At 39.3% G+C, this 12,716-nt stretch overlaps 1 protein-coding gene across 1 annotated transcript in view; it reads right to left on the bottom strand.

The window, feature by feature from the left end:
• Positions 1-465: 465 nt before the first annotated feature.
• The window catches only part of LOC139945846 (uncharacterized), a 42,511-nt gene continuing 30,260 nt past the window's right edge, over positions 466-12,716 (bottom strand). The window contains exons 12-21 of the mRNA XM_071943333.1: positions 12,478-12,633; positions 12,014-12,122; positions 11,130-11,287; positions 10,538-10,627; positions 9,795-10,050; positions 9,144-9,281; positions 7,952-8,125; positions 7,195-7,373; positions 6,020-6,197; positions 466-5,629 (exon numbers count right to left, since the gene is read on the bottom strand). Of these exons, the coding sequence (XP_071799434.1) occupies positions 5,334-5,629; positions 6,020-6,197; positions 7,195-7,373; positions 7,952-8,125; positions 9,144-9,281; positions 9,795-10,050; positions 10,538-10,627; positions 11,130-11,287; positions 12,014-12,122; positions 12,478-12,633 (1,734 nt within the window). The 3' untranslated portion in view covers positions 466-5,333. The remainder of the gene's footprint in view (positions 5,630-6,019; positions 6,198-7,194; positions 7,374-7,951; positions 8,126-9,143; positions 9,282-9,794; positions 10,051-10,537; positions 10,628-11,129; positions 11,288-12,013; positions 12,123-12,477; positions 12,634-12,716) is intronic.

The raw sequence follows: 12,716 nt of genomic DNA, 5'->3' as shown, positions 1-12,716 counted from the left end.
AAAATGTTCACAAGCCTTGTGAACTTATCATAATTTACTTGAAAATGTTGACAAGACTATTATAAGCCTTGTGAACCTATCAAATGTTTCTTGAAAATGTTCACAAAAATATAGCCTTGTGAATTTATCAAATTTTTCTTGAAAATGTTCACCTATCAAATGTTTCTTGAAAATGTTATAGCCTTGTGAACTTATCCTATTTTTCTTGAAAATGTTCACAAGACTATATAAGCCTTGTGAACTTATCAAATGTTTCTTGAAAATGTTCACTTGTGAACTTATCACATTATTCTTGAAAATGTTCACAAGACTTGTGAACCTATCATATTTTTCCAGAAAATGTTCCCTTGTGAACTCATCAATTTTGTTCTTGAAAAAGTTCACAAGGCAGTAAAAAAAAAAACCATTTTCTCTGAAAAACAAGGAAAAACAACAAAACACAAAAGATCCTAGAAAGGCTGAATATTAAATTATGTATACATGTATTTATCAAACACAAACACTTGAAGGAAACAATTTCTTTCCTTATGTTCCAATCTCCCCTAGGGTTAAATTCTTAAGAATCAAACTATTTTAAACAAATCAAAATTGAGTTATTTTGCTTGGACGGTAGTCTCTTAGCCCTTTTCTCCAATTAAAACCACACACTGATGTATAATACATGTATGTATATACATTCATATAGTTAAATTATAACATTTTATAAACACTATGTACATTTAAAAACATTAATTAAGTAGACTTGCTCAAGTCATTTCTGCACTCTCATTTCATGTCACTTTTTTTGAAGGGTTTGGGTATTTTTTGTTCAACACAAAACACAAACATCCACAGATGTATATCAAACTTAAATGGTGTAAAGATAATGACGGTAGAAAGCTTGAAATTCTTATAAGATATTACTTGCTGGGGTGTTGTAGTTTTTTAAAATATGAGTAAAGGAATTTCCTGAAAATAATTTTCATCTCCCTACATTGTGTTTGCCTAACGCATCTTCACAATAATTATTGGTTGCAGCATTTAAGATGTCAACGTCCATGTGTGCAATACAGTACACAATTGAGGCCATGCAGCATTACATTAATGCTAACCAATTATTACAAGAAAAATTGAATTCTGAAACAGCAACCCTGGCAGGCAGTAGCCGCATGTTATTTCAGTGATTCAACTGAGCACAAAACACAAAAACATGGTTGGTTTTATCCTAAACAAGTACCTCATTATTTGTTTCCAAATTCCCCAACAGACACTGAAATGACTTGCACAAGTCTATTCTGACATTGTCAACTGATAAAAAAAATACGCTTTCTACTTTTCAAACTATCTCTACAAACAAATCAAAAAAACATGATAAAACTACCATAGCATATGTTTCACAAATTGCTATACACTTTTACAAGGCACTTGTCATTTTTTAGCCAAATGAAAAATGTCAACCCAAACTTTTCCGGCACAACCAAACTAAAGCAATTATTCAATACCTTCAGTTGAGGATTCTGCCTAGAGCAAAAATGCACCAAAAATGGTGGATTCATAAAAACAGGGACCGAATTCAGAAAGCTGTTGAGCAAAAAATTGCAAAACAAGGTGAACTCACCTTGTTTTGCAATTTACTCATATTTCTCAAAAGGTAACATCAATCCTGGTGCTAAATTCAAGAACCTTTGTTGTCTTTCATATGCCAAGACAGGGTATCATTGTGGCAAAGATATTTTCAAAGGAGAATGATTACTCAAGAAACATCTCAAAAAAAGTTTTGATGAAAAATAATAACTTGGGTGGGCATGGAACACTTTCATAATATCGATGTGAAGAGGTTAAAAAAAAAATTAATTTAGTATTATTTGAAACAGCTATTTTGATCCCTTTTAAATAATGACAACTACCCAATATTCCTAGCCGTAAATAACTACAAGGCAGAATTTAAGCAAACTATCTCACAGTGACAATGAAGGCATTTCCAATCAAAACAAATTCACACAGTCAAAACTAAACCTAACACAACTCAAGAAAAATAGTACATTATTTATACACAGCACCATACATTTGTTCTTTTGTTGAAGAACTTCATGTGTAGTAGTCATCTGAAAATTTTCTAGTGGGGGCAAATTTTCAAAAGTTAATTAAATTCATCTTAAATGGGATTTGAGGCATTGCAAGGTGAGGTATCAATATGTAATCTGGTTAGCTGTAACACCATGTGTGTAGCTTTTTACTGGGTATTTTATATTCTTTTGAGGACTTGTTGTCTTGCTTAATATTCTGCTACCGCAGAGTAGATTTTTGAAATTCAGGAGACTTCATCTTAAGTGTGCATCAATCTTTAAGCAGGGATGTAAAAAACCGTTGAAAAAAAACCTGAACTGTGATCCCAAAACGTAAAAGCCTGCTTAATGTACATACATTTATCTTTAGTTTGAAAAGCCCTAATCTGCAATCTGGGGTGTTCTATATGGTTTCTCTGCAATCTAGAGTGTTCTATGTATATGTTTTTAACTTAACGTTTTTATGAATTTGAACTTGATTATAAAAAAATAAATAGTTCTTTTTCTGAGAAACAATATACATAATGAATCGTTTCTCACATTACTTACAACATACCAACTAAAGTTCTGGCCTGAAATGAACGTCGCCTTGCAATCGGGCACTAGAAAATATTCAGATGACTTTTAAGTTTTAATACTTTAATACTAATAGTTCACACCAAGAAAACATCCATTGCACAGTGGTATAATATTAATATTTATATATATGCATATCTATTTACAATAAAAGGCACATCTTTCTATTAAAAAGTGGTGTCTACATGTAGCTTATCGCAATATTGAGCGCCACCGAGAATTTGCACAAGGGAGTGTTCATCTTTAAAGGTAAAAATTCAGTACTCGCAGTGAAAAGACATTTTCAGTTCTGTGCAGAGAAAAGCAATAAGCCTTTTTGAGATATGGCGGACACAATGCTACAACACTGTAAAGTTGTGGTAAATTTGTGCATGATAAAATTGACCATAGAAATAGAACGTATGTTATTCAGTGAAGTGCGCATTTTAGGCGACGCGGCGTTTACACGTAAACCTAATGACCACCAACATTGTGAGCGTGGCATCAGTCGCGCCGTGTGTAGTGCGCGTATCACGTTCGCCATACCTCAAAAAGGCTTATAGACCAATCCATAAGGTATTGACCAGTCACAACCCATATCGCAACCATAAGTGCGACAAATTAAGGTCCGCCATGCATGTGCATATGCTTGGCGCCTGCGGCAGAGTTGTGCAGAAAGGCATTGGAGAGGCGCACATTTCTTGATCATACGTGCGCCGTTGGTGAAGCCTAATGGATCGGTCTATTACAAGCCTTGTCAGGCATATAAATATTATCACTATAAACAGGTCCACACAGAAAGAACTTTAAAAAATGATACTTCAGTCTTCAAAATGAAATTGGTTTTTCAATAATATTGCCCAATATTGATAGACAAAAGTGTGTGCATGGTTCATACACAGTATTATGGCATGCAAGGTCAAAGGTAAATGTACATTTGACAAGGTTCTAAAAGCCGGTACCCTGGCAGGAAACTGCCATGGCCCACTTTCAACAAGCCTGTAACCACCAACACATGCTAATCATTGCTTAAGTATTGCTTAACATAAACAGGTAACCAGCCAAAATTTCTTAAAGTTGACATTGTTGGGCCTGGTGGCCCATTAAATTTTTGCTTAGCAAAGAAGTTTTTCAAGCAGTATTTCCTTCTTTGGCCCAGGCATCATTCACAAGGCCTGGGGCATGACATCAAATGTTCAGGCTGGCTATATGGCCTCCCATGGGGTAAACACCAGGTGTCCCACTTTACCAAGTGCCTTTGGCTACGGCTGCTGTGGGCTCTTTGAACAAGCCACAGATGGCTTAAAAAGTCACCTATGATTTTGTTGATTCCTCTTGCTCATAGAATATTAATTTCTTTTTTTTATAAACACAATTGGTCAGGCATGATCAGACATTATTGTTTTCTTCTACAACTCTGAAATTATTTCACACCATCATTTAAAACCATTTGTCTAAATCCTCAATATCTCCAGCTGTATTTTACCAGTAACAGCTCTTTAAAAAGTGTTTGTGTTAAATGACTAAGCAATTTCCCCCCCCCCCCCTTTACCATGTTTTATTTTCATTCCATCCAACGAATTAACTTTGCCAGCGTCCAGCGCGTATGTGTACCATTCTCAAACTTTCAGCCTAAAACACCAATTTCCGCCTAAAACACCAATTTGAGGCGGTATTTATCTCCATGAATTTCAAAGTTTTAAAAACACAAGTTTTGCAGGGACAACTCACACCCCCCCCCCCACCAACACAAAAAAGGGGAAGATGATAAGTCTAAACTTTCTGCTCAGCAGAAAACAGTTACAAACCTTAAAATGCTTAAGTAACACTTTTGCTTCCTCACTGGTTCCCTTTTGTTTTTGCTTCAATAAGCATGATTTTTTTCTGCTAAGCAGATTTAAAAATAAAACAAAAAAACATTCGCAATGAAAGCCCACAAGGATCCAAAATCAAGTGCAAATGATAGAGTTGTACATGCAAATGATATGTAAGTAGTATGCAAATGGAGAGGAAAGTGTGGTACGCTCTACAGTTGCAGGTCGCTGATAGATAGAAAATTTCATAAAAAGACAGTCTCTAGGGTTTGAAACACACAGTTTCTTATTAAATTATCTCCATAATAATGTATTGCACCAGAAGAACTGACGAAAAAAATATACACTATCAAACCAATCTAAAAACAAAAAATGAAAAAAAAAAACCAAGCATCCAGTTACATTGTATCAACCCAATTTCCATAGGCAACATAAGGTACATGTATCGGATTTTTTCTGTGAAAATGCTTAGTAGAGTTGCCAGCAGTATAACCTGATTGGCAGAATCTACTCCTGATTACCAGCCAATCTGGGCCCAACTTCATGGCTCTGCTTTCGGCCAAATTCTGTGCTTACAATCACGTTTCCTCGCTTACATGCAAGCGCCAAACTTCTGCGCTAGCCTTTTAAGCGTAGAATGCCTAGTAATGAGGAGTACACACGCGCAGAAGCCAAAATTCGCCACCAACCCGTGAATTCCCTGTTTCCGTAAGCGCTGATTCTGTGCTTACGATAAGCAGAACCGTGAAATTGGGCCCTGTACTAACCACCACATGTGGCTGATTACTAGCTATAATTCCGCTTAACAAATAACCTCTGCTTACCAAAATAAACAAGATTTCAGGTAATCAGCTCCATTGCACTCAAAGAAAAAAATGTTCTTCTCCAACTGACATCAGAATGACCAGCATCCTTGACGTTAAAGAATCGAGCAGACCACGCACTTAGTCACAGCCGCCCGTGGTGCTTGCCTTATCTCCCCTTGCACCGACTCGGTGTCTCGCTGGATGGGCGGGGTCGGTAATGACGGGTGTGACTCCTGGGAGCCGTTCAGCGAGGGCGTTTCCACCGTCAGATGACCCGACGACACCCGGTCGGTCTGTAGGATAGGCTTTGGATTGATGGGATTGGCGTACGGTCCAATCTGATTAATGATATCGTTGTATTTGGTCTCGATATCGGCGTTGCGACCTGACCCGCCATGGCCTCCGACCCCTTTATTGATACAGAGATGAGAAAAATAGTAATAAAAAAGGCACTGGACACCTTTTGTTACTATCAAAGCCCACTATTCTCACTTGGTGTGTTACAACATATGAATAAAATAACAAACCTGTGAAAATTTAAAGTCAGTTGGTCATCGAAGTTGCAAGAAAATAATGAAAGGCTTCAGGCCTGAAGTATTTTATTATCCGAGTGAAAACTTACCTTTTTCTCAAAAACAATCCCATTATAGAGGCAGCCATTTCTCGCAGTGTTTTATACTATCAACAGCTCTGTTTTTATGCAAACAATTATTTGAGTAACTACCAATAGCGTCCAGTGCCTAAGCCGCAGTTAGTGTTTAAGTAAATCCCCGCAAAGCCGAAGTTGAGAAAAACTTACCGTGTATGTCCACATAGATCAGCCTTGAGAGGATGAGAGCTAGACCCCCCGGAGGAGGCCAGGGAACTTTGCTGAACATGACCGGAATGATGGGTTTCTTGAGGAGGTCGGCGAGGCATACCTCACGATTACAGCTCTCTGAGAGGACGTACTGCGGAGTCACACACACGATGATAGCCTAGAGATGGGTATAGACAAACACAGTGATTAGTAAGAACAGATAATAGACCTTTATCACGCTGTCACCATCTTGGTCATGTTCCCTGTTTCCAATAACAGTATCTTGGTCATGTTCCCTGTTTCCAATAACAATAACGAATGCTAACATTCGTTTGGCACCAGACTATTATTTTGTCCAGCCTCAGTCTGGCTACAATGGGTTGGAATTGAGTAAAATCAGTTAGACCACATAGCTCAGGACTACAGGCCTTTTCAGTTTTAGTTTAGTTTTAGTTTTATTAGACTTTACACCGGCATAAAAATATAGAAATACAAATCGATACGAAAAATAAATAAAGAATCGAAATAGCTAAAAAAAAAACAAGCCAGTGAGTGGCGAGGAGGAACAGGTGACCAGCACCTCTACAAAGTCGTCCTGCCACAAGAAATGTCCCCTGAAACCCACCCCACAGCAAAAAAACACCCAACCCACTGGAAAAAAAAGAAAAAAAAAGAGGGGGCGCTTTAAGGCGGGACTGACAATTACAAGTAGGTTTATACTAGTAGGATTTTGAAAATCTGCAGGGAGGAAATCCATTCTTGTACAAAAATTTTTGCATGGTTTAGGATCTCCACTTTCATGCTTGGCAAAAATTCACCGTTTAAATGGCAAACAGATCTGAAACAATGATTTCAAAAATCGTTTAACCTCAACATGAAACATTTGCTGCAGGGGCAAAATTGCCTCTTTATGAAAACATTGACAATATGGTGAGTGTATGTTTCTGTTTGCTGGACGTAAAAAAAAAGCTACCACCATCAAAATTAATGTTCAATCCATCGTATATGTTATTTTCTTTTTGTTCTTCTGAGCACTTAAAAACTTTCTCCTGAAGGTGGAAATACATTCTTTATATTTGTTATTTTTATCACTGCCCAAGAATGGGTGCTTGTTTTTACAAAAATAGCCTTTTTACCACTCCATATCAAAAAGCAAAAAAGTAAAAATCCTGTACCTTAGCATTGCGTATCCCCTCGTAGATCTTGGAGTACAAGGCGTCTCCTCCGCCCATCTGACCAATGTCCATCCAGCAGGGAAAGCCCGCCCTCTCTAGGTGGTCTCTCATTAGGCAGACCTCTTCTTGGATACTCCAGTTGTAGCTGATGAACACTACGGGTGCTGGAGTATTAGACTCTGATGGACAAGAAACAATAAAGATATATTGAAATCCATGGATTTGAGGGTTTGGGTGCTGGGTTGGAAGGGTGTGCTGGAAGGGGTTGGTTGCTGGAGGGGAATGCCAGGATGGAAGGGTTGGGTGTTGGAGGGGTTGGGTACAGGGGGAGAAGGGGTGCTGGAGGGGTTGGGTGCTGGAGAGAGGGAGGGGGTACAGACGGGAATGGGGATGGGGTGCTGCAAGGGTGGGGTGCTGGAGGGGAATGGGTGCTGGGGAGGGGGAATGGGTGCAGAGGGAAAAGGGGCGCTGAAAGGGTGGGGTACTGAAGGGGGTTGGGTGCTGAATTGGAATGGGTGCTAGAGAGGGTTGTGTGCAGAGGGGAGTGTGGTGCTGGAAGGGGTTGGGTGCTGGAGAGGAAAAGAGTGCTGAAAGGGTGGGGTGCAAGAGGGGGTTGGGTGATGGAAGGGAATGGGTTGATGAAAGGGTGGGTTGCTGGAGGGGGTTGGGGTGCTGAAAGGGTGGATTGCTGGAGAGGGAATGGGCATGATGGGGTGTTTTAGTGAGCGAGGCTAACACAGACAAAGATTGCACTGACCTTGACCTTTCTGTATAACATCAATGACATCCTCACGCTGCATCTGTTCTAGGTATGAGATCATCATCTCCAGGGATAGCGCTGTGTTACCGCTATTCTGGATCCAATCCAGTATAAGGATTAGGGCCGGGTTGAGCTCGTCCTGAAACTTTTGGATCTTGGCTTTCTTGTAACCTGGAAGAAGATTCCATAAGAAACTTATCAAATGAATACAACTTTACCAACTTTTTTCCATGCGGCTCAATTAAATAGCCCTTTGAACTAGTGCTGAATATACAGTAGAAGCCAAGTGCTTGGAAATGAGACACACGGTAAAATTCAAATAACTACGGGAAGCATACATATCCGAGTTTTATATACACTTTGGCCCATGGACGATGCGTCGACTGCATAAGTGGTTGTATGTTCGAGTGACGGCCAGTTATTTTAAGCTAAAGGGATGTGGGAGGAACAAAACCAAAGATTTATTCCAGGGAAACCCACGCTGTCAGGTAGGGACTGAAAACCCAATCCACATAGTGCCCCCAGTGGGATTCAAACCAGGGTCCTAGAGGTGGAAGGTAAAGAAAGATACCACTACGCCAAAGCGACCACCCGTTATCAAGCAAATTTATAATAATTAAAAAATAATTTAAAAATTTTTATAGAGGGGTGAGAGTCACAGCTACCATGGTATTTGTGATAGTGTAAAAACAGTTTTGTTTCGTAATCAGTTTCTTGAATATGATAACCTTGATACTCTCGGTCTGCTACTCAGATCGTTCTGACAATCCTTTTGTTTGATACTTTGTCAGGATGGTATGGGGGTCGTCCGAGAGTGTCAGGGTTATCCTATTTCTTTATTTGCGTGTTTATGTCCCTTATTTTGTATTTTTGGTGTAATTTTTATAAATCTTTTTTATCTTCTCCATTTTTGGAGGTTTTGAGGAAATAAATAAATAAATAAAGGTATGAAAACTATTGTCGAGATCTTAGCTTGAAATAATGGCATTTCCCCTTTTGGTAACCCCTTGAGTTATAGATTTCAAGGAGTTTTTGAAAACAGTATCCTTAGCACTAGAGAAGAAAATTAAAGAGCAAGAGTCTTTTATATCTGACAAAAAAATATTTGCACCAATCAGACATTAGTGCCGAGTGTTGTCCCGCCCATGATAAGACTTTGAGGTGTGCCCCACTGCCATGAGGAACCTACCGAGTTTAGTTGCCAGCGCTAGCCAGTCCGCTCCTTCACACCCGGAGTTCAAGAGCTTAGCTGCAGCCTTGACCCAGCCTGGAATGTTCTCTTCTGTTATCTTGTCTTTGCGACTCGGATTGTTCAATGTCAAAGGCACTGCGATCAAAGAAAAAGAGAAAGTTGTGGTGAAGAATGCAACCAGTCGCAAAGTTTACATTATGAGAAAGCTCCGTGAAAGAACTTCCGAGTTTGATCAACAATTTGGTGATCAAACTCTGAAACTATACATCCTTTGAGTTAACTATTTCTTGAGTTCACATCCTCTGAAACTATACATCCATTGAGTTTACATTTTCATTACATGGGTCACTAAGTGGGTCATTACGTGGCTCGTTAAACTTTAATGGATGAGCACTTGATGGATGGACTGAGGCAGTAAGCAGTACTACTGGTTTGTTTTTGATACAATTACAAGATAAGGGTCCACTGTTTAGACAAGTTACTTAGAGATATCAAGTGAAAGTTGATAAAGACAAAAAGGATGTACTGTTCTGGCCTTCCAGCCAGTCTGCCATAAAAATACAGTACAACGGAAATCCAACAAAAATCAGAGAATTGTTAACTGACAACCTGTCATGGATTTTTTTCTGCAAGACCCGTCTTTTTTACCTATTGTTGGTTTTTCCTTTGGGAACCACTTCCTGAACAGGCTTGTCTTGACCTGACGATGTTCACACATAACAAAGCTGCTAGCTAGACACTCGTCTAGATTCAGAAAGTGAAGACACATCGGTCGATCGCAGCCCTCTGTGCCGTGCATCGCACACTGCTTGCTGCAAGGGCAGGTCACAGAGAAGCGATGGGTTAATCTCTTCATCCAGACCGCTCGGAGATCAGAAAGAGCCGAGTCTAAGAAGTTACGCACCTGTGCAGGAAAAAAGAAACGGCATAGGTTTGTTCAGTGCATGACAACTTTGATTTTTTTAATGTTGGACATTGGACATTCACATAGGTTTGTACAGTGTACGTTTACTTTGCTATTTCAATATTTGACATTCAACAAAGGACATTCGCATTATCTTGGTTGACTTAAAATGCAATTGGAACTCAGGCAATTAGGTCTAGTGCACAGTCTACTCAAAGCACCACTGGGGCTCAAGCAGTGTTTTAATCACAATCAACTAAAGCCCGGTTCATACTTCCTGCAAATGCGAATGCGATGTGAATTTGACGTCACAACTCTTATTTTTTGCTGCGATATTCCTAAGAGAGTTGAGCACAGCTCAACTGCAGTGAATTATTTGTTGCAAATTTGTGACGCCAATATTCATAGCGCATTCACAGGAAGTATGAACCGGGTTTAAGTGAGCAAAGGTTCGAATTAAAGTATTTCAATAAATCATTTGACTGACCTTAGCGCATGCCTTTTGACTGACGGGTGCTTTGGACGACATTCTCCGAGAACCTCTATCCTCAGAACGGTCTGCCTTCATCACAGTCACCTAGGAGAAGAAAATTTACAGTACACCATTGTTAAGTGCAAAAAAAATAGAGGTTCCAGCTTGCTAAAAACCAAAGGTTGGTTTCAGGGAGATTTTGTACAACAATCAGGAAGATAATTAGATCTACATTCATTATAACAGGGGATTCAGAAACACCTGGTTTAACCCCCTTCTCTTCCACCACAAGTGTTCTTTTATGTGACTACCAATCCTAGTACATGGGACCTATGGCTTAATGTCCCATCTAAAGGAAAGAGCAATTATGGGAAAATAAATTGCTCTTACACAAATGCCACAAATGGGACTCAAACCCAAACTCTCTGTGCTGATCAGAAACACCAGAGCCTGAGTACATGTGTGGTGTTCTCAACCGCGAGGCCATGACCTGCCACATTTGAGCTTTACATGAGGGAGTTCAACACTATTTTTGTTTACGGGTAAATCATTTGATGATCTCATTTACATTATCAATTAATGGTTACAATTACAAAAACAATTTTACCTTGAGTCGTGCAAACCGCACTGGTGCCATCTCAATGACAAAATCATGATGTTCATCGACAAAGAACCGCGTCTGTCTGAAAGTCAGCTTGGGTGGCTGGTCCCCATGCTCCTGGGACCACCTCGTTGCGTGCACAACAAGACGATGAAACAAACCAACTAAATGATAAAATGAAATAAAACTGAGTTATTAAAATATTTATGTATGAATAATTGGTACGAATACTTGGTGGAAAACCAAACAACTTGTAAAAACAACATAAAATACAACTAAATAAAATAACTTTATCAATACAACAATGTGTAATGATCTTGCTGCAGCAATAATTTTTTTAATAAACAGAACAATGTATTTTTTGTTGAAACACCTCAGAGGTATGCAACACAAAAAGTTCATCACTCAATATCTATCTTTAAAATTTACGACCTTTTCTTCACTATTTAATTTTCCAAAGCTTTCTCACTTAACCTCATCCATTTAAACTGATAAATATACTTGTCCACATTCCATAATGGAAAATACAGGGGATCTTTGGTCATCCAATGCAGCACAAAAATACAAAAAAAAAACAATTCCTCCTGCATTGATTGGTGAGAGTCGTCTGGCTTTAACTGGTAAGAAGGCAAACTTTACAGGGAGCCACCACTACAACTACCCCACCCCTCCCTTAAGATGGGGCCCAACACTTCACAGTTTCTTTTACATGCATAGTTGAGGGAACTTGCTATCATTGTAATATTATTCCCTTTTCTAAAGAAAAACATCGTGGGGACCTTTGTTCCATTGTGTAAAAGTCCTCACAACTCTGTGTATGCTTACTCAATTACCCCACCCCCATCCCTAAGAAGGGGGCCACCCCTCCTACCCTCCCCATCCCTACTGACCTGGTAAGAAACCTCCAAAGGTGATGTAGAAGATGACTGCATTCTTAGGGTCAGGCACCAACTCCTCCCTGTTAGGGGAATCCTTAAGACACGATGGCATGTAGTAAAGCTACAAACAAAGAAAATAAATGAAGTAGGTGAAACTTATTTACACTAACACGAACGAGCGGCATGACGAAGACAGCAAGGTATGCACTCTGGAAAAAAATTGTGCGGTGATAGTGATGGCTTTACGAGTATGAGGTTATAATTTTGCAAAAAAAAAATATACAGAGGAAGTTTGAGATTAGACTCAAAGAAGCTAGTCAAGAAAATAAAGTTAGCGCAAGGCCTGTTATTCTATTAACTTTAGCATCAACAAGGGCAGGTTTCTTGTCATGTGGTTGGAAAGTTTTTACTCTCAATTCGCTGAAGCTAAACCCAAGATTATTTTGCAATTTTTTCAATTGACCTATGACCCTTACCACTCCTTTCTGTTTGTTGTCTCGACACAATAGATCAAATTTCTCCATCAGTCCAAGGAGGGCAGGCTTCTGCTCGATCGTCTCGGCCCAGAGATGAACCACCAGTTTGTCCTCTAAGATTCCTTGCTCCTGAAGTCTCTTCCATGATGATGCGAACTGTGAGGGCAAAAGAAAGGCATCTCTCAGAAAATATATATTATAAGCATATCAAAATAAAAGCAGGTAATCAACACAACATC

The sequence above is a fragment of the Asterias amurensis genome, chromosome 13 (genome assembly GCF_032118995.1).
Source record: "Asterias amurensis chromosome 13, ASM3211899v1".
Taxonomy (NCBI): Eukaryota; Metazoa; Echinodermata; class Asteroidea; order Forcipulatida; family Asteriidae; genus Asterias; species Asterias amurensis.
This window is presented reverse-complemented; position numbering and strand designations above follow the sequence as displayed.